At 36.6% G+C, this 21,904-nt stretch overlaps 1 protein-coding gene across 3 annotated transcripts in view; it reads left to right on the forward strand.

Moving 5' to 3' along the window:
• Window positions 1–7: 7 nt before the first annotated feature.
• Window positions 8–21,904, forward strand: part of ano1a (anoctamin 1, calcium activated chloride channel a) — a 30,605-nt gene continuing 8,708 nt past the window's right edge. The window contains exons 1-14 of one of the 3 annotated variants that reach the window (XM_056747395.1): window positions 8–206; window positions 3,399–3,562; window positions 6,095–6,409; window positions 12,059–12,157; window positions 12,244–12,395; window positions 14,508–14,562; window positions 14,828–14,879; window positions 15,474–15,529; window positions 15,609–15,650; window positions 17,045–17,109; window positions 18,643–18,777; window positions 19,955–20,115; window positions 21,225–21,307; window positions 21,540–21,551. In XM_056747395.1, the coding sequence (XP_056603373.1) occupies window positions 3,455–3,562; window positions 6,095–6,409; window positions 12,059–12,157; window positions 12,244–12,395; window positions 14,508–14,562; window positions 14,828–14,879; window positions 15,474–15,529; window positions 15,609–15,650; window positions 17,045–17,109; window positions 18,643–18,777; window positions 19,955–20,115; window positions 21,225–21,307; window positions 21,540–21,551 (1,335 nt within the window). In that variant the 5' untranslated portion in view covers window positions 8–206; window positions 3,399–3,454. Of the gene's footprint in view, window positions 207–1,166; window positions 1,403–3,398; window positions 3,563–6,094; window positions 6,410–12,058; window positions 12,158–12,243; window positions 12,396–14,507; window positions 14,563–14,827; window positions 14,880–15,473; window positions 15,530–15,608; window positions 15,651–17,044; window positions 17,110–18,642; window positions 18,778–19,954; window positions 20,116–21,224; window positions 21,308–21,539; window positions 21,552–21,904 lie in introns of those variants that run through there. The other 2 variants (XM_056747377.1, XM_056747387.1) reach the window with 2 other exon arrangements.

Genomic DNA, 21,904 nt, shown 5'->3' on the forward strand with positions numbered 1-21,904 from the left:
TTCTCATTAAAGCATGATGCGCGTCAAACGAATCGTGGAGTTTTGTGAAAAAATTGTGGCACTTTAAATGAAGACTTTGCTGTCCTTACATGGAGGCACTCGCTTTCTTTGCTTTGTGAGCAGGTGAGCGATTTACATGCTCCTCGGTTAAGTGATAAACAAAGTTGAGCAGGTGAGAAGGAAGGAAACTGCTGGAGCGATCAGAAGTAAGTTATGATGAACTTTCTTTATGCTCTCTAAGTACTGCTGTCCAATTCATGCTTGAACTCTGTAACTTTGTAACTTTGTCATGTTTACCTCAATACGCATTTTAGTGTTTGTCCATTTAAGTACTGCATGTAAACAACGAAATGGACAATGATTAAATTGAAGACCTCATGAAGTCACTTATAACTGATATCCATTTACTGTAAAGCGCCTTAAAGGTCAGTCACTGTCCAGAGTCAGTCAGGGTTTATCCATACATGTGGATTACAAATTGACTGGATACAGTCTCTCCCCCCCTCCCATAAAATTTAGGATAGTTCAAAGTGCATTCCTTAAAAGAGGAATGAGATTTGAGAAAATGAGATTCTTCTCCTCAGATAGGGTTTCAGGAAGGGATTGCAAAATTAGCACGATGTCTCAAAACTGTCTCAAAACTGGATGGACTGCTATGGTTACTTTGGTGTTTTTGTAAAACTACCCAAATAAAGTTCCCTTATTGAAACGAGCTGCCAATGCTTGTATATAGTAAACACAACGTGTATGTTTATATATATGTATTGGCTTCACGAAAATATGTCATGTGCTACTCTGCATAGAACAAATACAATACTTCAAAATTGAACGTTCATACAACCATTTTATTTTGGTGTTGAACTTTTATGGGTTCCTATAGCACATGTGCATTGCATACAAAGTAGGCTAAAATGTATGCATGAAGTGAAAATAAAAACACTTTCTTCACTTAATGTTTGCAGAGACACTCCATAGCTATGTCTTGAACAAGTACAGACATGCGTATGGCATGCATCTCATTGTATGTGTGGGATATATATAAGTATATATATTATGTCCGTTTCATTAATAATCCAGCATCAAATAACGCCAGCATTCAACCGGTGTTAACTGTAAATCCATCATGTGAAGAACAGGCTGTCTGACAGTGATGTAGAGATGTGTGGAGCTGTGTGGTTGGTGGGTGAGATGAAAACCTATTCGCCGAAGCGCACGCGTTCAGTCCTCTCCTGGAGTTCATGTAAATACAAACGATCGATGAGGAATAAATCGCGAACACTGCACGCAACTTCCACTAGGATCCGTTTACTTGGAAACTAGATGGAACCCAGTTCGCACAGCGCTACGATGAAGGGTGAAGGTGATGTAAATACTGCGAGAACAGATGAGGGCGATACATCGGGTGAGTTTCTCGTGTTGTGTTCGTGTTTGTAAATGCGCATTTGGTATTTAAACAATAAAGAACGAAACGTTTTACATTACGCGCCGAAGCCAAACAGCTTCATTCACGTAGTAAAGTGCCTTTTTTGACAGTATCATGTAATATTGTTACTTTGCACAATCAGTGCATGTCTGGCAACCTGTTTTTATATGCAGGCTTGTGTTGGAAGATGTTTTAGATCGATGAGCAGTGTTGGGTTTGAGGGCGGTTACGAATTGACTGTGCGTGATGAGAGCAAGGGGAAAATCCATCGCAGCATCATCATCATGTCTTACCTGAGGCACAGACTCTGATTTAAGGGGCGGTGCGTGTAGACCTGAGCTGTCAGAGGGTATTTTCCCACTTGGATGGAGTTTTTAAAGAGAATTCTGCTACTTTGGTATTTTATATATTGACATTTTAGACGGGTAGAATAGATCAAAACTGCAATATTTTTCCTGCAACAATCATGACCCGCTTTCTCCAAGAGATCTTTTTACAAGTTACAAATTGAGCTTTATTGTCATTCGGCTGCATGTGTACAGACAACATTTAAGTAAAATACTATAACAACCTATACACAACTAAATATAAATATACTATATATAAATGTTAACCTATAGACTAAAAGATTTTATCCATACAAGCTATACGAATGTTTCACATAAATACTGTACATGTGCAAGGAGAAACACCGTAAAACAAGCAGCTGGCTGGATTACAGTGTAAGATTATTTATAGTGCATTGCATGTCAACATACATATATTTGAGTCTTTAAGGGATTAAACACACGGTAGTGTGTGAAAAGTGTCTGGTGCGAATGGAGGAGAGTCCATATTTCAGGAGGTAGGTGTTTGTGTGGGGATTCAGAGAGGGGCAGGGCTCTCACAGCCTGGGGGAAAAGCTGTTAAGCACTCGGACGGAGCGGGCTCTGGAAGAGACTGTGGGAGGGGTGGTAGGGGTCCTTCATGATACTGTTGGTCTTTCTGGAGCATCGGGCATGGAAAATGTCTAGGATGGATGGGAGAGGTCCACCGATGATCCTTACAGCTGTGTTCACTGTTCGCTGTAGGGCCTTGCGTTACAGTTCCCATACCAAACAGTGATGCAGCTTGCCAGCGTGCTCTCAATGGTTCCCTGTAGAAAGTGGTGAGGATAGGTGGAGGTAGACCCTCATTAGGTGTTTGGACCAAAACGATTAATTGCTATTGAAAAGGAATATTTTAAAATGGTTTATTTTGCAATTCGAATTAGGGACAGCTGGTATGTCCTTCTGATGCAGGCTAAAGACCTGAAACCTGAATACATACTATATAATCAGGTCCTAATGTAGGTCAAACCAGTACATGCACACAAACAAAATGTATCTGTAATGTATTTTAAAGGAGTTTAATAAAGGATATGCATATGCACTGCATGACTGTTTACATTATTTAGCTTTGTTTTGTCTTTTGTTTGGAGGAATTGCCACATTTATTTTGAGGAGTTCATTGACCCTTTCTATTTTTGCCCCTAGGGCACCTATAAAAGCTGCAGAATTTCTTCCTGCTATATATTGGTTTTATAAAGCCTTTACATCAAAACAGACACTTTTATATAAGACATGCAGACACATGTCAGGTTTGCATTTTCTTTTGGCTTTCATCAAAAGTGACTTTCAGTATGTCTGTGGTATGTCTCCCAAATCCATGATCTACCAGCTTAACTATTGCACAAAAATGCAGAAATACCTAAATGCTGCTAATTACGTGTTTTGTATCATGCTTAAGTTCAAAGGTTGCTGCACTTGTATCCTTTGTGTTTGTTTCTAAATGGCCTTGGGTTTTATTCAATTCTATTTACATTCAGACAAAACAAACACATACGTTCACACAAACTGGTTATTGAGTAAGCTTTTATTATTTGCACTTGAGTGTGACAGCCGTGTTCCCAGCTGAAAGAAATAATGTTTGTATCGATGTGTTTGTGATTGTTCAGGTGAGAAGCTCTTGGATTTCAACAGCACAGAGGAGCAGCCCACAGCCCGGGGGAGCATGTGGCAAAATGAGAAATATGAAACTGTCCCTTTGGATGTGAAGGGGTTTGACGAAGATCATTCTAAAGGCCACAGGGACTCGGAATACCCTCAGCACGAATCCTCAGTAAGTCAAAGCAAAAGAGGAGCTATTCCTCTGCATTCATATAGTCCATTTTTGTTTAGGGATAAAGTCGCATTACCTTTTTATCTTTAAACACTCCTGTGTCCTGTCTTTCTTACTCTGAATGATTTGCTATGCAAACTTTGGAGAAACGTGGACATTTGAATGCTTCACTTTTTTTACTATGTTCACAAGCAGTTGATGAATTTTAAGGTACAAAGGATCAAATACACAACTTGTCACATTTGCATTGACATATCTTCTTTATTAACTGAACGATTGTTACTTTCATCGTATGGCTAACAATGTTTTGTCTAGTAATAAAAAACAAACAAATACATTTCCCTGGGAAGCCAAAGCTTGCCAAACGCATCTTGGCTGGAGAACCTTTTTATGAAGCGGCGCTCGTCCTTGGTTTCCAGTATTCCAGATGGTGCAATACTACAAATTGCTGATTTTGCATACTCTGTGGGTGTGTTTAACTGTTTTGCATACCGATTGAGTATTTGAACACCCATGTAAATCTACAGCACATGCTGGTCACTTTTAAATACCCTCTGCCAAGACTGAAGGCGTATACGGTACACATTTTTACAACCATAGTGTAGTTGTGCTGGGAGAATGAATGTGGACTTGGTGCTGTTTGCGTATGCTATGTTGCACAGTCTTATATTCCCATTGAGAAATTGCTTTTGGCTTTTTGATTTCTTGTACTGTGCTGATTGTAGTGTGATACATTTTGTGGGACTGTCCCTGTGGACTTGTGTTGTGTTCAGCTAAAGCTCTGGGTTGCGGTTCACACTTCTCACTGCACAGAGTAGCATAAACTGTACTGAGGCTGAGTTCTGTTGTGCCTTTAGGCAAAGCTCTTAACCCTCTTGGGGCTATATAAAGTCAATCGGTCCTTTGGATAAAAAGCATTTGCTAAATAACAAATTTCCCTTAATCCTTGCTGCTCAATAAATGGAGAAAAATTTCGCCATGGAGTCATAGATTTGCAGTACAGTTTGAATTGCTTTGTGTCTTTTGTTGGAATATTTCGTTTTGTGGTTTGAACTGTAAATTATTCAGTTTGTTTTGTGTACGCGTGCACCATTAGCAGCATCAAACAACTTTGCAATATTAAGTAATGTCAGTGATCTCAATATATGGAGCTAGAAATTTGTCATAGATATAATTTACATTCATGCATTTGGAACATACTGTAAGTGACTTGCAGTGCATTTGGAATTTATGTTGCTTCAGCCCATGCAATATATCAGTTAATAGCCATTCATTTTTAAATACATTTAAACACTTTATTTCTTTGCGCTTCATATGCAACAAATGAATGGCAACTGAATAAAAGCTGCAAATGTTCACTATGATTTATTCATGTATTCTTTTATCTCGTAAAATCTTGTATCCAAACATAATTTATGCAGTTGATTTTTAAAGAGCTCCAATAAGAAAGTTCAGATGGGATTATTGCTGGAATTTATATTTCATCATTGGCCAGCGTGTCTCTATACAGACAGAAAGACTGACTGTATATTGAGTGCTCTAAAGTGAAATATCATCATTTACTCGCCCTCTTGTCATTTCAAATCTGTATGACTTTCTTTCTTCTGCAGAACACAAAAGAGGTTATTTTAAAGATTGTTGGTTACCAACATTGTTCAAAATATAATTTTCTGTGTTCTACAGAAGAAAAAAAGTCATACAGGTTTAAAATCGCTAGAGGATGAGTAAATTATGACACAATTTTCATTTTTGGGTGAACTATTTTACAAATGTATTAGACCACCTGTTATCAAATAATTTAGAAATCGTTTAAAAACCTATATAAGACTAAAAGTGTTATTGTCATTTATTAGGCAAATAACAAACTGAAATACTCATCAAAGTCTTGATTCACGCTTTTATACACAAGCCAGAAATGAATCAGGGCTAATGTTCAACCATTTTTCTATTTAAAACTGCAAAAAAAAAAAAGGAATTGGGTATCAGAATAAAATAAATTGATTTTAAAAAATTAAAATTGAAAAATCATGTATTAAATAAATAACTATATTTCAGCAAGATATAACACATAATGGTGGATTAACCATTCCAGAACCAAAAAAAGTTTTGAGGTAAAAAAGGGCATCTGTGGCACAAACATTGGGTGTAAGTTTAAATAATTTGCTAAGCACTGTAAATATCTGTCTAACAAATAGGAAGTCCCGCCCAAAACGTATGCTGCTGGTTGAGTCAGTGTTGCTGTGTTGGCCTCCACAAACAACCACAGCAATGTTTTAATCTCAACAGAGCCACAGTGTTTATGGTCACCTGGAAAATCACCTCATGAATGGCTCACTTATACTTATCGTAAGATGCTTAACTGGGATAGGAGAGTGTTTTAACATAACTTAAATTATATCCGTCACCACACCTTACATGTTTTATGGGATCCTTGAACGTCAATTCAAGTATACATTACAAGACCTTTAACGGTTTATTATTAATAATAACTGCAAAGATGCATATAATCATGGCCTCTTTTCTTCACTCCAGAACACTCAGAAGACAGATGAGGCACCCCGGCACTCAAACCAGTGGCCGTATTTCCAGGATGGCAAGAGGCGCATCGATTACGTCCTCACCTACCATGTCCAGAAGCCTGAGAGCACTCACAAGCAGTCCTCCCACTCCTGCATGAGGAGCTTCTGTTGCAGGTGCAAAAAGGCCAAAGCATCCGCTCAAGAGGACCCTGAACTCGCAGCCCAGGAGGAGAGACTTGACTACCATGATGATGACCAGCGCCTCCGCAGGGAGGAGTTTGAGGAAAACCTGCACTTGATGGGCCTTCAGATGGAGAAAGATGAAGGGGTGAGCTCCGTTGTGTTGATCGAAGTTGACATTTTTATATATAGTGCTGTCAATCTAATTTTTTTTATCTGATTAAACACGATTAATCGCACATAACATTAATGTCTTAAATTAAACTTTTACATTAAATAATTTCAAATTTAATCTCCAAATTAATGTAGAAACAACAGATATCTTTAACAACAATATTTTTTGAATGAAAGCCAACATTCTGATAAAAAGTGTTTATTAAAGCGGTACTGTATTGCACGTCTTTGGCGTCTTTGTCGGCATCTCTGTTTGTAATTGCTACTGCAGGTGATGTACTGCACGGATGAGTCTGAATCTTCACTGTACATCAGTACTTTACATTACTTTATTGTTTATTTTTACAAGGACAATGCACTATTTAAAGTAATTGCACCAGAGTTACCTATAGCTCATTTACATCTGCTGTACCTGGGCAGGTAAACAAATCAAATTAAATACAATATTACATATACACCTCATAGAACATCACAATACTTATATCCAGAAATGTAAGATGAATAAAAACAGTATATAAAAAACAAGGGACTTACAACACAGTCATTAGGTTGGAAAATTGGTTGGAAAATTGTTCTGATAGTAGCCAGCTCTTAAGATTAATATTAAAAACTGTGTATCTGTCAATGCTTCGTATGTTTGTAGGTAAGTAATTCCATAACCTCACTACTCTATCTGCTGTTTGACCAAAGGCGGTTTTTGTATACTGCGGTACTAAATCTCCCCTAGCAGATGCTCTTGTCCTACCGGCACTCCCGTTATGGGCCAGGCAACCCCTAAGAGGAGGGAAAGCAAGATTATGGATAATTTTGTACATCAGGCATACATCACTGTAAAATACAAAATTATCAAAATAGTCCCATGTTTTTCTGTCTAGCACTTTCAGAATTTGTTTATAAAGAGAGTACACAGGCTTTAGTGTGGTCGCATCTGCCTGTGACCAGGTTGTTATACAATATGACAAATGGAGGAGAGTCAAAGTATGAACAGAAAGTAGTGCAGCTGATTGAGACAGTTTGTGCCTGATGTTCTTAAAATTATTTCGATTAAATTTTACATTATTTATAACCCTTCTAGTTTTTTAAAAGACAGGTATTGGTCAATTATTATTCCTAAATATTTGACATGTGTTACACACTTCATTGCTTCACCATTGAATACGATGTCTGGATTCACTGAGTTGTGTTTTCGTGCAGTAAAATACATGCAATCTGTCTTGCTTTCATTAAGAGACCAACAAGACTTATTTAACCAATTCAAGAATTCCACCATTTCAGATGTCAGTTTGCTTGCAACAAGTTCTTTAGTTCTTGCATGGACAAACAGGACAGTATCATCTGCATACATTAGAACGTTAACACCTGCACATACTTGAGGGAGATCATTAATGTAATACTAAATAAAATGGGTCCTAGAATAGACCCTTGAGGGACCTCTTTAGAACAGCTTGCAAAAGAGGAAGATTTATCAAGATTAGATTAGATTAGATTCAACTTTATTGTCATTACACATATACAAGTACAGTGTAACGAAATGTAGTTTAGGTCTAACCAGAAGTGCAATTAGCAAGTGCAGGATATACAGTTTGAATAAATACAGAATACAATATTAGGAAAATACTATACGTTCAACCACTCTTGTACATTGTATCAACCACTCTTATACATTGTTTCCTCAATATAAAATGAAGTTACAATTTATCAAATGACCAATTCACTCTTAGGCCCATTTTATCACTACATTCCTGAAAAAACAACCTCACAAATTCAATATTTAGCAGATAAATGCTTGACTTAAAGTCCAAGTGAAATAAAAATTACAATGCCTATTTTTTCATGAAATATTGCAGCGTTTGTTGTTAATAATTTATCAATGTAGGTCATTCTCATTTAAAAAAATGAGTTGCCCTCATAATCTTTAGCTAAATTCTGACTGTGACCATCCTTCTTAGACGACGTATGTTAGACGGCTTGGGCGGTGAATACGTTAACTCCTCCCTTCAACTGTCAGTCTGCTGCCAGGTCCACTTAAAAATCACAAAGACGAAAGCCACGCTCACTATTTTTCTCCATCGAAATTCCATTTTACTCCGAAATTCTTCAAAATACGGAAGTAAAAACGATCGCAACCTCCAGTTCACGGTGACTCCAAGAGCGCATTCTCACCTTTTGTTCGGTTCATTTGCTCCAGACCAATCTCAAAAAATGATAAACTATAGCATTTTTCTGCGGAGTTGGATCCTTTTCACACCACAATGATTGTTTTGGTCGAACCAGTTGAAACGAACCAAAATGCAGTCATGGGACAACCTCCACATAACTCGTTGGTGAGTTTCCTAAACTGCTTTTTCAAACTAAATAAACTCACCGTCAACATCGCGTGTCAAATGTGGTAAAGTTAGCCCGGTCATCATTGTTAGCGGCGATGGGATCTCAAAAACATACATCGGATCAACATCCGTTTTTTTGTCTCAAGTTGATTCACAAGGTCATCGTACCAGGGGAACTTGTACATCCCACACTTGGATGTACTGTCGTTGGAGTTTCTTTACCTTAACCCGGCACTGTTCCACAGATCTATTAAACCCCTTTTACCTGAGTTGTGTTTGCTAAAAAATAAAAATATTGCGCTGTTCTTGTAAGTTTTCGCATGTCAGGATGTAATATGGTCATCAGACCAAATTTCTATGAGGCTCCGAATCGCCTCACAACTCCAAGTTTGTCCGCGAGCTGCCATGCTAATGCAAACAGTCAACAGACACTTGTCATCATTCCATAAGGCACAGCGCATCTGACTACGCCAGCTGGTTTAGTCCAAAAAAGTGCATTACTTTTTGAATTTGGCCTGTTCAAGGTCAGATCACGTTCTCACCACAAACTAACAGCTCCAGGGTTTGTTTGAAAGCATACTGAGACCACCTCTTCAAGGAGGTCTCGTTACACTTATTTGGTCGGCTTTTGGTGTGCACTTGAGTGCGATTGCTGCATTCACACCTGCTCAAACGAACTCTAGTGCGATTCAACCGTACTATGAGTCATGTGAGAAAGCACTCTAACATATGTGCCATCTTCTTGTCAATATCTCCACACCTCACTACTGTTCTGTAGCTGTGGTTCAAAAACTGCAGTTCTGTGGCTGGTAAATCTTGACGAGACCGCTGTCATGTAGCACAACTGTTTCAAATCATGGCTAAATTGTTTAATCGCCTTTACATGAATAAGAGGGTGACGTTAGACTAAGGATGACATAATAAAAAGATGCTGCGTTAATTGCGTTAAATATTTTAATCATTTAATCTTAAAAAAAATGATTGCATGCGTTAACGCGTTAACGTGGACAGCCCTGTTTATATATAATATTTTTTATATGATTTCAAGTGTGAGCCATTGTGACATGCATACTCATGCAGCATTTTTCCCTTTACTCTTCATTTATTTACTAAAGAAATTGCGAGTTGATCCCCTGACCTTGGCTTTGCAAGTGTCATGCTATACCAGTTCAGCAACAGTCTTGATAAACTTTATTTATTGTTTAGTTATAGAGGATTTTGTTATAAATGTAAAGAATTTTTACATTATGTTAGTTTTAAATTAATTTTCTCATTAGTTTTTTCATTCTCATTTGCTTGTTTGTAATCCCACTGGAGCAGTAACTGTTCGTAAAAAAAGAGTCTATTCGACGTTGGCTATTATTAAACAAGCTTGCACGTTATACTGGAATAAACCAAAGTGCACAATTATCTGAACATCATTTTCCGTGTAACGTTAATGTTTCATGATTATTGCCTTCATTAGTTATTAAGGTCCTATAAAATAAAAGAATTCTTCAGTGGCAAATTAGCTTTATGAGATGATGTGTGAACAGGACCAAAAACACCATTAAATCAGTACTGGCAATTTTCCAGTATTTGTAGTTGTGGCATTACCAGTATGATGCTATGTATGAGGATGCAGAATAGAATGGCCAAAAGCAGGCTTATATCAATCATAACATTCTAAAGCAGATGATACGTTTACTCAGCGCTGTTTACAGAAGTCAAATAATTTTTTTCAGTAATACAGTTTGTTTGGTTGTTAATATAAATGTTGTTGGGTAAAGAGCAACTGCACAAAGTGTTTCCCACAAAATAAGAATATCAACAAGAATATGAACAATATACGTAGGCAGTGTTGGGTAAGTTACTCTGAAAAAGTAATTAATTACTAGTTACTCATTACATATTCAATAGTGTAATTAGATTACTGTCCAAATTACTCTGTCCAAAAAGTATTTAGTTACTCATTACTTATTACTTTCTACATCCTACATCAACCTTAGTTAAGTGATTCAAGGATAGACATGAAACGGCTTATTTAATTCATTAAAATAAATAATATTATTAACTGACCAAAGTATTACAAATGTGAGAATTATACATTAAAGCACAGATTTTAAAGTAAGACTTTGAATCTTGAAGTCAATTACGCTATTGCACACGCATATATTTCACATAGTATTTAGTTTAATTACATCAAAAGTAACTGTATTTAAATTACAGAAAACATATGAGTAATCCCTTACTTTACTTTTTCAAGGGAAAAGTAATTAAATTACAGTAACTAATTACTTAGTAACTAGTTACACCCAACACTGTACGTAGGTCATACCCTGCCATGAGTTTCAAACACAGTGGCGGCAACACAAAGAAAACTTCCTCCTAATCCAAATGTTGACCAGTATTTTGGGAATGTGTGAAAAGTATCTTACTGGTAACAAGACTGAACGCTATTGATTGTTTTAACGGCACATCTGTGTATTTAGCCATTCTGGGAATTTTACGATAATGTAACAGCATTACTCTGTGAAAAGGCTTACGTGTTAGTGTGTGTACTCCAAAACATAGGCCAAAATCACACTGTGGTAACCATTGACAAAACCTAAAATAAACCTAAAGGTCTCTCTTTTTTAACACGGTTCTTTTTGCAAAGCAATTACAAAGCACCTTGTTGAGAGCAAAAAAAGGAAAACAAGAAAAAAGCAATATACATGTTGAGAATGACTTCTGCTTCTCTGAAGCTGAGAAAGCTGAGAGTGTTATGTAAGATTTGCTTTAAATGACCCACTCCTGTTATAACATCACATCCCACGCAGCGGGTCGAACCCTGTCTGTTCATTCCCAGTCGCTGCATTTCACGAACAACACAAATAGACACTGTACTGTACTTCTGATGGTAGCACACAAACCTTCTTCAACCCCAATTTAGGAGCACAGGATGGAAACAACTTCTAACTCTTCCTGAATCTTCAGAATAATGTCTCTGTTTATTACTTTCAGACGTTCGACTATTACCTGTCGGATATCAATTAATTTAAAGCAGAGCTTAAATTATGTTTTAGGCTTGTAAGAAATCCCTAGATATAGTAATGCCCTGCTGACCCATAAGAATACTCTAGTAGTGACTGCACGGTACGTGATAACCAGCGAGAAGACCCTAGCAACAGCATAGCAACACCAGCATTGCTGCAGCATGTTCAGCTCTACACTCACGTTTTCTTCAGAAATTCCTTCACTCACTGTCAGCTTGCTCCTGAGAACACAGCAGAGTACATACACTGAGGCTTTGTTTGTTTTTCTCTGTCTTACAGAACAAAATCCCAGGCGTGGGGTTCCTGAAGATCCACGCACCTTGGGAGGTTCTCTGTCGTGAGGCTGAATTTATGAAGCTCAAAATGCCAACAGTAAAGGCAAGTTCTGTTGAATCTTGCACTACTCTACTTTCTGTTTACTCCGTACAATACACACACATGACATCCTCATGTGTCACTTTCAGAAATATGAAGTACGTATGGGAAACGACATCGTAGAGAAGATCCACAAGTTTATGCAAAAAGTCACGACACCCTTACGACCTAAAGTCGGGATCAATGGGACAGAAAATGAGAAACACCTCTCGTACCCGTTCTCACGAGAAAAACAACACCTGTAAGTTCACGGCCATGTGTCAAGTTTATAATTAAGATGATTGTTGAACTCAGAGTTCATTCCAAAAATGAAACTTCTGTTATTATTACTCCTTTTATATCTTTCCGAACCAAAGTGACTTTTATTCTTCCATTAAAAACAAAGAAGTTAAGCAGAATTTCCTCTACACAGTTAAAGTGGATCAACTTTGTCTGTCATACTCAAAGACAAAAAACACCACAATAACAGCATAAATATAGTCAATGTGACCAAATCATGCTAAAAAGTAAGTTAATATTAGTTACTTTTGACCTCAATAATACATTAAATAAAAAAATCAGATGAATGCAAGTCATGTGAATTTATGTGAATTTTGTTTAAAAGCAGGATTTCTTTGTAAATGAACAGTTCATCCAAAAATGTACTCACCCTCAAGTTGTTCCAAACCTGTATACATTTATATGTTTGGTTTAACACAATATATATTTCTGATGCTCCATCGACTACCATAGTAGGAAAAATATAGTATTTCTTTGTTCTGTTAAACATAAATGAAGATATTTTGAAGAATTTAGGAAAACAAACCGTACTGGGCTTTTAAATTAATTCGCACCTTTTAATTTTTCTATGGTAGTCAGTGGTGCCCCAGAAATGTACTAGCATTTTTCTAAATATCTTTCTTTCTGTTCAACAGAAGAAAGAAATGCAAGATTGGAACAAATTGAGGTTGAGTAATTCATGACAGAATTTTATTTTTTGGGTGAACTATCCCTTTAAAGAAATTTGTGTATTTTCTTATTAAAATATATTCAAATTATCTAAACTACCAGGTATACATCTATGCCTCAAAATTGTCAAATGCTATTTTCCTTAAGAAATCACTGTAAAAACCTGAAAATGTACTGAATTTGTACAAGACCGGGCTCAACGCAAAGTATTTTTTCTACCGGCCCAGTCAGTCAAGTGAATCCAATTTTTACTGGCCCTGCCAAAATTTAACTGGCCCCACCACAAAATATATTAAATATTATCTAGTTATTTGTTTGTTTTTTTACCTGTGTGATCTTAGTAAATAAGGGTTTGATACCATAAAAACTATAGCCTATAACTCCACATTTCGAATCTTGTTGAAGACAACCAATCATTAAGTAATAAAACAAGATCAAGTAATCAAAGTGTGTGCAATAGATAAATATAATAAAACAAATATACAAATGTGCATTTCAGGTGTTTTAGATTTATCTAATAATAGTAGTTATCGGGTACAGAAATAAATAATTGAAATGTTTTATAGTCTTCGCTGTATTAATTATCATTGATTTAACCTTACTAAAGTTATAATTTAATCAGCGAAGAACAGTAAGTGTTTTTGTCTTTATTCTTTGATGAACAAAACTGAGACTTTTATTATTTGGCTGCCCCTTTAAGAGAAGCATGGATCTAATATAATGTAACACACGCGTTTTGTTTCCAAATGTGTTTTGTTCCAGTAAGACATAATTGATGATATTTTATAAGTATAGTGTGTGATATTGGCATTATTTTGTGTCGATACGTCTGATTGACAGTAAGAATACGTGAAAGAGAACTTAATTCAGTATTCAACCGGTTGTCCTATGCGCATTCTGGGCGCGCGGGTATCTCAAACAACAAGTGAGAACAGAATCCAGTCCTCTTTGCATATTCTTGGGAATATTTAAATAGGCAAGTCTTAAAAACGTACAAATTATAATTTTCAAGGAAAACACCGCGCTGGCCCGATCAGGCAAGTGACAACTCTCTCAACTGGCCACGGCACGAGGATCTCCCATGCTGGCCCCGGGCCATCTGGAAGTCCTTTATGTCGAGCCCTGCAAGACTCAATCAATTAATTTTTTTATCACATTTCCAAAATACAGGTGAAACAGCTGTAAAAAAAGAAGATCAATATCGCACGTTCTTTAATATTAATATAGTACATTGTGTCCTATTTTTATTGTTTTTTTTTCATTGAAGCATGGTCTCTTAAATGAACCTCACCAAGGCAATTCAGACACTTCTAGCCTTCTGGTCTTTTCATTCTGTCTGTTTAAAGGACAGATCAATGCAGAGGCAGAAAATAGTCTTACACTATGTCTCTCCCTCTCTTTACAGCTTTGATTTATCAGACAGGAATTCCTTCTTCGACAGCAAAACCAGGAACTCAATAGTAAGTAGCATTCGCTCCTGATAATCATCCTGTTTCCCTGTCAAATCAGAGTCGATGTAAGGCCAGATGTCATTTTATTCTCTGATTTGATTACCAAAGTGTCTTATACCAAGTGTCAATGTCATCAAAAGTGTTGTTTTTGTAAAGAGTCATTTAAATATGTCACCTGTCCAATCACGTAATGTGCCATATTTTTTGTTTTTTAAAGGCTTGAACTGTTTTGATATTTTGACGTGATTAATGAGTGAATAATATTTTATATCAGGTATACGAGATTTTAAAACGGACAAAGTGCACACGGGCCAAATATATCATGGGTAAGTCTTACCTAAACATTGAACGCCTCTATTGATAACAGTGTGACTGGATAAAAATATTTAATATTTAATTGTTTGATCTGTGAACCAAAGGAACATTTACATTTAGTCACGCTTGTATCCAAAACGACTTACAAAGAGTTCAAGGCACAATATCTAAGAGTTCAGGGAGCAATAGTAACAGTCTTCACCTTTGACCTTGATGTTATGCATTTTTAAGGTTTTTTTGTGTTTAAAAGCTTAAAATCCAATCCGACCCCAAAGTATTTGATATAATGTAAAAGGTGTTTTAAATGTGGGTAAACTGCCAAATTTGTAATGAACTTCGGTCCTTCTTCTCCTACTGTACCTGGGTAACATCTGAGGGCACCGATTGGCTGATAAGAATGTTGATCCTTTGAAACCTGTTTGGTTAATGTGTACGAATAATTTTACACAGCTACAATATGTAGTTACAATATTGTTCAGCCATGTGCATTGTTGGTTTGATGATTAAAATGGTTCTTAAAAACAAAATACGAAGGGTTATTAGTAAGTATACTGAATGCAGATGAAAATACAAGATTATTTGTTGTAATTGTTTCATATTTGCAGGAATCAGCAGTCTGCTGGGCAGTGGTATCTACACAGCGGCATACCCCTTACACGATGTAAGCGTTCAAACAGACCGTCAGAACTCTCCTTTGCATGGTATATTTCTCGTGTCATTAAATGATATTTTAATTACAGGGAGATATTGATGATCCTCAGGCTGAATCAAATGACAGAAAGGTAAAATACATCTGCATTCATTTCTTGAATTTCATCATACCTTTGGGTACATGGGTTTCTTATTTCCTCATTATCAGAGTATTTGCATGTGTCTGTTAAAAATTCAGGGCATTAAGATGAGAACTTAACAGAAATCCATTTTGGTTGTGTGAGGTTTGCTTCAAAGTGAGTTTTAAAGTATTTTTCAAAGCATTTGGAATAATTTGTGTCGTCAGAAACCCCTATACAAATAAAATGCCATTTTGGTTTAATTGAATTTTTTTGGGACTAATTCTCCACCATCTGTGCAGGTACCATTAAATTCTTGAAAAGCGGTTTTATCACCGCAATAATAGTTTTCTAAGTGTTTCTCTAAATCCACCTGTTTGGACAGTTTACGGCGTAAGAGTTTTGCACTCATTGAAGTTCATAGAAGTTATTATCCTCATTAGGTCACGTAAAATGAGGACAGATGGAAAAAGGGGTCTCCTGAATCTCCTTACCTTGCTTTGTTAAAAGAGACCTGGGCTGGACTCTATACAGCCCTGCCTGCAGCTAGCACAGAATAATTATCAGTGTGCGCAAATCACCAAGGCAACAGGATCATTTCACACTTCAGCCATCTGTGAGCAATGTTTCTGCAGCTTAACTGTTCAGTCTTGGTGGGTAGTGGAGCCATTCTCAAAATAAATGTGCGCAGATATTTTTACAGAAATGGAAATGTCTCAATAAACCTGACATTTCTCGGTAAACCTTAGGTGGATCTGATTTCATAAGAAAAGGTGTTTAACCATCTAATTTTACAGTCAGTTATGTCAGGGTCTACAATAGCTTATCTTGCAGTTCTTGGGTTTTTATTTCTCCATCATTGTATTACCGGCCAACTATTACCAGTAGAAATGGGAATTATAAGCAGTGTAATGAGTTTGGGTGCAATTGGTTGTTCGAAGCTCAACGTTATTTTTTTTTATTGTTAACGCATACAAAAAAGCATTCTTTTAATGCATTGTTTATAATGACTTGTTTTGGTTGTGCAGTATTTTTGTTTGTTTGTTTATTTTTGCTAACAGAAACACACATCATTAAAGAATTTTAATTTTCTGTGCATTATAGACTACACATCTCTGTGTGTTTTAAATCAGGCTCATATCTCTGGAGAAAGTCCCAAAGCACTCATTTATTCAGACCTATATATTACGTTACGTCCCCCCAGGCACATTAAACCAATGTCATTATGTTTGAAATTACTGATGTGCTGGTTGAAGGCCTTCATTTGTCTTTATAATAGCTTTCATTGGAATAATCAACAATGTTTGTCATTTATATTTAACGCAATGAATGTTTGAGCTACAGTGCTGGAATTGCGATATTTTTTCTGTATGTATGTAATTTCATTTCTGTTTCTGTCTTTGCAGCTCTTGTATGAGGAGTGGGCGAGTTACAGCATATTCTACAAGTACCAGCCCATTGGACTGGTCAGGTATTATTCTGACCGCAGGAGGCCGAGACAAGTGTTTGCCCTGAAATAATGAGCTTCTAGGGGAAGAGATTTAAGAAATATCTTGTGTTGAGAGATGGACGGTTATAAATCAAACATATTCAGTGTTCACAATTCGGTTGAAATCAATTCAATTCTAATTCATTTATATTTTACAACGTTGCAATGTTCGAAACAGCTTTCAAGCAAAGAAAGGCATCATAGGAAAAATTAAATGTCTTGCATACATAATTGCAAATGGTATTGTTGATATATACAGCCGCTGAAAAAATTAAGAGACCATTCCAAGATTTCATTTAATCAGCATTTCTTGATCTATTGTGGCCATTTCAGTCCTGTGTCTGTTGAATTTCAACAAAATCAAACCTCAGTTGTGACAAAGTAATCCAACAGCAATGTGAAAGACCGAAGGCATGACAAGACACATTGAGAAAAAATAGCTGTTCCTATACATTTACAAATATAAATGTTGCTTGGCTTAAAAGTGAATATGAACTTTGCCAGATTTGAGGTCTGAAAAAATATAGAGCATCTTTTCTATTATATTGACCTGTTTCTACAGTTTTCATTTCATCATATAAACGTTTTGAAAATTGGGAGAAATATTGTAGTTCTCAAAATTAAAAACAGAAACATATATGTGACCCTGGACAACAAAACCAGTTTTATGGGTTAATTTTTCGAAATTGAGGTGTTTACATAATCTGAACGCTGAATAAATTTCTATTGACGTATGAGTTGTTAGAATAGAACAATATCTGGCTGAGATACAACCGTTTAAAACTCAGGAATCTAAGAGTGCAAACAAATCTAAATATTGAGAAAATTGCCTTCGAAGTTGTTAATCTTTTTAGTTGGAAATTTTTATAAATAATATCTTCATGGAACATGATCTTTACTTAATATCCTAATGATTTTTGACATAAAAGAAAAAGCGATAATTTTTTAACCATACAATATTTTTTTCTTTTACAAAAAAATTCAATTATTTTGAAACGTTCTCTTAATGTTTTCTGTTGCTGTATTAATATATTAATATTAACATTTATAATGGTATACAGTCATGGTTAATTGAGTAAAACTATAAGAAAGTAAAGACCCATTGTTTTTTGTTCCTAATATTTTTGCTTTCGTAAATTTTGGTTGTTTTTAATGGAGAGATTTTCGATTTTACTATTTGAGTTCAAGCACGTATTGTGTACTGCTTTCATTACAATGTTATCGCCCAACTGTCCTTAATAGTTTTGTTTTACTCGCATTTGGCTTGTTAGGTGTGAACACTGAATGTGTGACTTGCGGTACTATTAGTTTGACTGTTTAATGTACAGAATTAGTTTTTCATTTTTTTTACTTGCGGTTTGAGTGACAGAAATGGTACATCAATAAAAACAGTAAACTGTAAGACATAGAGTTAGTTGGAGTGGGAGGAAACAGGAAAGACATTTTTTGACAATAGGTAAAAAAGCAATCATTCCTTTAATAGGTGTTTTTTTCTCTTCACTTTTTCCCTCTTAGGAAATATTTTGGTGAGAAAGTGGGCCTGTACTTCGCCTGGTTGGGTGTGTACACGCAGATGCTAATCCCAGCAGCAATCGTGGGGGTTATTGTGTTCTTATATGGCTGTGCCACAGTGGATGACAACATCCCAAGGTAAAAACAAGATGAGCATGTTATTTCTTATAATTGTCTTCTCACACAATGCACTAAATAGCAAGTGATCATTCCTGGCATGGTTAAAGGTTATTCATATATTGGCAGTGGTTTGTCAACTTTCGAGAAACAGGGTGTGTTGCCAAGAACAGTGTTTTAGACACTGGACATGTACGTTCACATGCATTCCATTATCCACACCTCTCGGAAACAAGTCCCAAGAACGGTTCCTGAAAGCAGTATACATATTCCACAATGGTTTTGAACTTTATGGGAAGATGTTTTAAAGATGAATATGTCCAGCCACAAGTGCAATTTTGAGAGAAAAACGGATTGATGTAGCAGCGAGCAGTGATTAGAGTGGGTATGAAATGGACTGTAATGTAAAATATAATGAGAGTGACTCACCATGACATTCATTAATTCCAGAGATGCCACCGCTAAGGGCAATAAAACTGCCTACCTAGTAAATGTTTAAAGGCATCAGAGGCGTGCATCTCATGTTAAGCTTGTTTCTAAAGGTGGGCAGCCACATTATGCTCCCATTGAAGATGCCTTGATTGACCCAAATGATAAGAAAGCATCCTATCTTTTATGAAGGAGGCAATCCCGGAATGCGTTGCTTTGAAAATATGGCTGATGCAAGATGGTGGATAAAAATGAAACTTAAATTCTTTTCATTCATTATTCAAAACTAACAGTAAAAGTAATTCAGTTTATAAGCCTTTCCTGTGGCTCAGCACTAGCAATGCCAAGGTCATGGGCTCGATCTTAGGGGATTGCACAAAGTCAGACACAAAAAATGTATAATACAATGCAATTGTTCGTTGCTTTGGATAAAAACATCTGCCAAATACATAAATGTAAATGAATAAGGATGTAATTTGTTAATGCTGCACTTTTATTGATTCTGAGTTACCTTCCATCACTCTGCATGTAAGCAATGCTTGCTTTGCTGCATATATAGATTTTTTGGAAACACTATTTCAGTTTAAATCCTTTGATATGCTTGCAGTACTAAATAACAGGCGGCTTAATGCAGAAAGTTTTTACACGCTGTTACACCAACGAAACAAACAATGCATTTATCAAGAGCTCTTAGGAAAACACTGGGAATGGTGTCTGTGATACATGAACAGATGACCTGAAATCCGGTTCTGCTTCTTTGCATTCACAGCATGGAGATTTGCGACGCAAAAAACAACATAACCATGTGCCCCATGTGTGACCGAGTGTGCGGATACTGGAAACTGACCACTGCCTGCGGCACGGCCCGGGCCAGCCACCTGTTCGACAACGCTGCCACGGTCTTCTTCTCCATCTTTATGGCACTGTGGGGTCTGCAGCTTTTCTTTTCTTGTTTGTTCTCGTGTGCTATGTTGACACTGTAAACCAACTGTTGTGTAGTGTACATATTGAGAGCAGACTTGATAAGTGTGGTGCTCTGAGCTCAGTCTCACTGTTTCTCCTCAGTTGCCCCAGACCAACACCCATCTGTGTTTAATCCCTGCTGAGATGCTGAGCTTCTTCAAAGCCGATTATTTGAGCCAAAGCATAACATTTGCCTGCACTGGTTTGATCTCTGGTCGTTGCAAGCTTTGAATTGGAAACAGACACCCCTCGAGAAAACTACTCTTAAGCCCCAAAGTCATTTATTGATCGATTTTTACATTTGGCAACTGTTGTTTCATATATACCCAAACAAATACACCCTCAAAATAAGGAACGTTTGGCCGCTCTCTCTTCTCACCCATAATGCGTGTATACACACCTATAGCTGATGGGTTATGAGAGGGTTATAACGTTGTCTACATCCATGGAAAAAATAAGAGACTATTTTAAATCAGATTTTCGGATTTTAAAACTATTTATAGGTATGTGTTTAGGGAGGGGGGGAATTGTGAACTACTAACAATATTTCTGTCAAATTTCAAATAAAAATATTGTTTGCATTTATTTGCAAAAATTGAAAACTGGAGAAACAGGTCAAAATAACAGAAAATATGTTCTGTATTTTTTAGACCTCAAATACTGCAAATAAAGCAAGTTCATATTCACTTTGAAGCAATACAACACTAATATTTGTACATGTTGAACATTTATTTTTTATGTGATAACCATGTGTCTTTTCATGCAGTCAGTCTTTCACATTCCTGTTGGACGACTTTTTGTCACTCCCCAGATTTGATTTTGTGGAAATTTAACAGTCACCGGACTGGAAAGGCCACAATACATCTAGAAATCCAGAATAAATTAAAATTTTGAATCTTCTAATCATTTTTTTATATTTCAGATATGTTTTTATTTTGACCAAAACCATCATTATTTTGACTATATTGTATACATGCAGTATCATATACTGTACATCATTTATATTATTATACATTAAAAACACATTGTATGATTCATATTCTGAGTGTGTTGATGAATCTTCATGTGTTACACAGCCACTATGTTCATGGAACACTGGAAGAGAAGACAGATGAGACTGAATTACGTCTGGGATCTGACCGGCTTTGAAGACAGCGGGGTGAGTTAGGCACACCCATGTTGATCTAGGAAACTGTGAATATAAGATGTACACCTTGCCAAAACGATACGAGTGAATGTATGTTTTGTAGGCGTGTCCCATTATTTTCCATATATTGACTATATCCATAATCTTTATTGGTTGTCATGAATTCAAGACGTCTGTATTTATACTGATTCAGTGCCATGAAATCAAACTGTTTGTTTTGTTTCTTTGTCCTGTTTTTGTATAGGGCAAGCAAAAGGTTTGGAATGGGTTCCGTCCCAATAAAACAAGCTTTATTTTCTTTTTTATTTCCTAACCTAACAGTTGCATTTCAGTACTAACAAATTCTTCATCCTTCAATTTGTTATCTCAAGTCGTCTTCAAGCATCCGTCACATCTCGCTTGTGTACAGTACTCCACCAGCACTTATCTCTCTATTGGTCTGTTGTCATGGAGGTACGGGAGATCCTCGTTCTCTCTGCCTCTGACCTTACGGCTCAAAAGCTGCTCGCTCTCCTTTCAGCAGTCACGTAAGGTCTTTCCGGGCTCGCCACCCTTTGCGTGGGTAAAATCAGGAGGCGATCAAAGATTCCCGAACCTGTAACTGCTGAA

The sequence above is a fragment of the Triplophysa dalaica genome, chromosome 1 (assembly GCF_015846415.1).
Source record: "Triplophysa dalaica isolate WHDGS20190420 chromosome 1, ASM1584641v1, whole genome shotgun sequence".
NCBI classification, from domain to species: domain Eukaryota; kingdom Metazoa; phylum Chordata; class Actinopteri; order Cypriniformes; family Nemacheilidae; genus Triplophysa; species Triplophysa dalaica.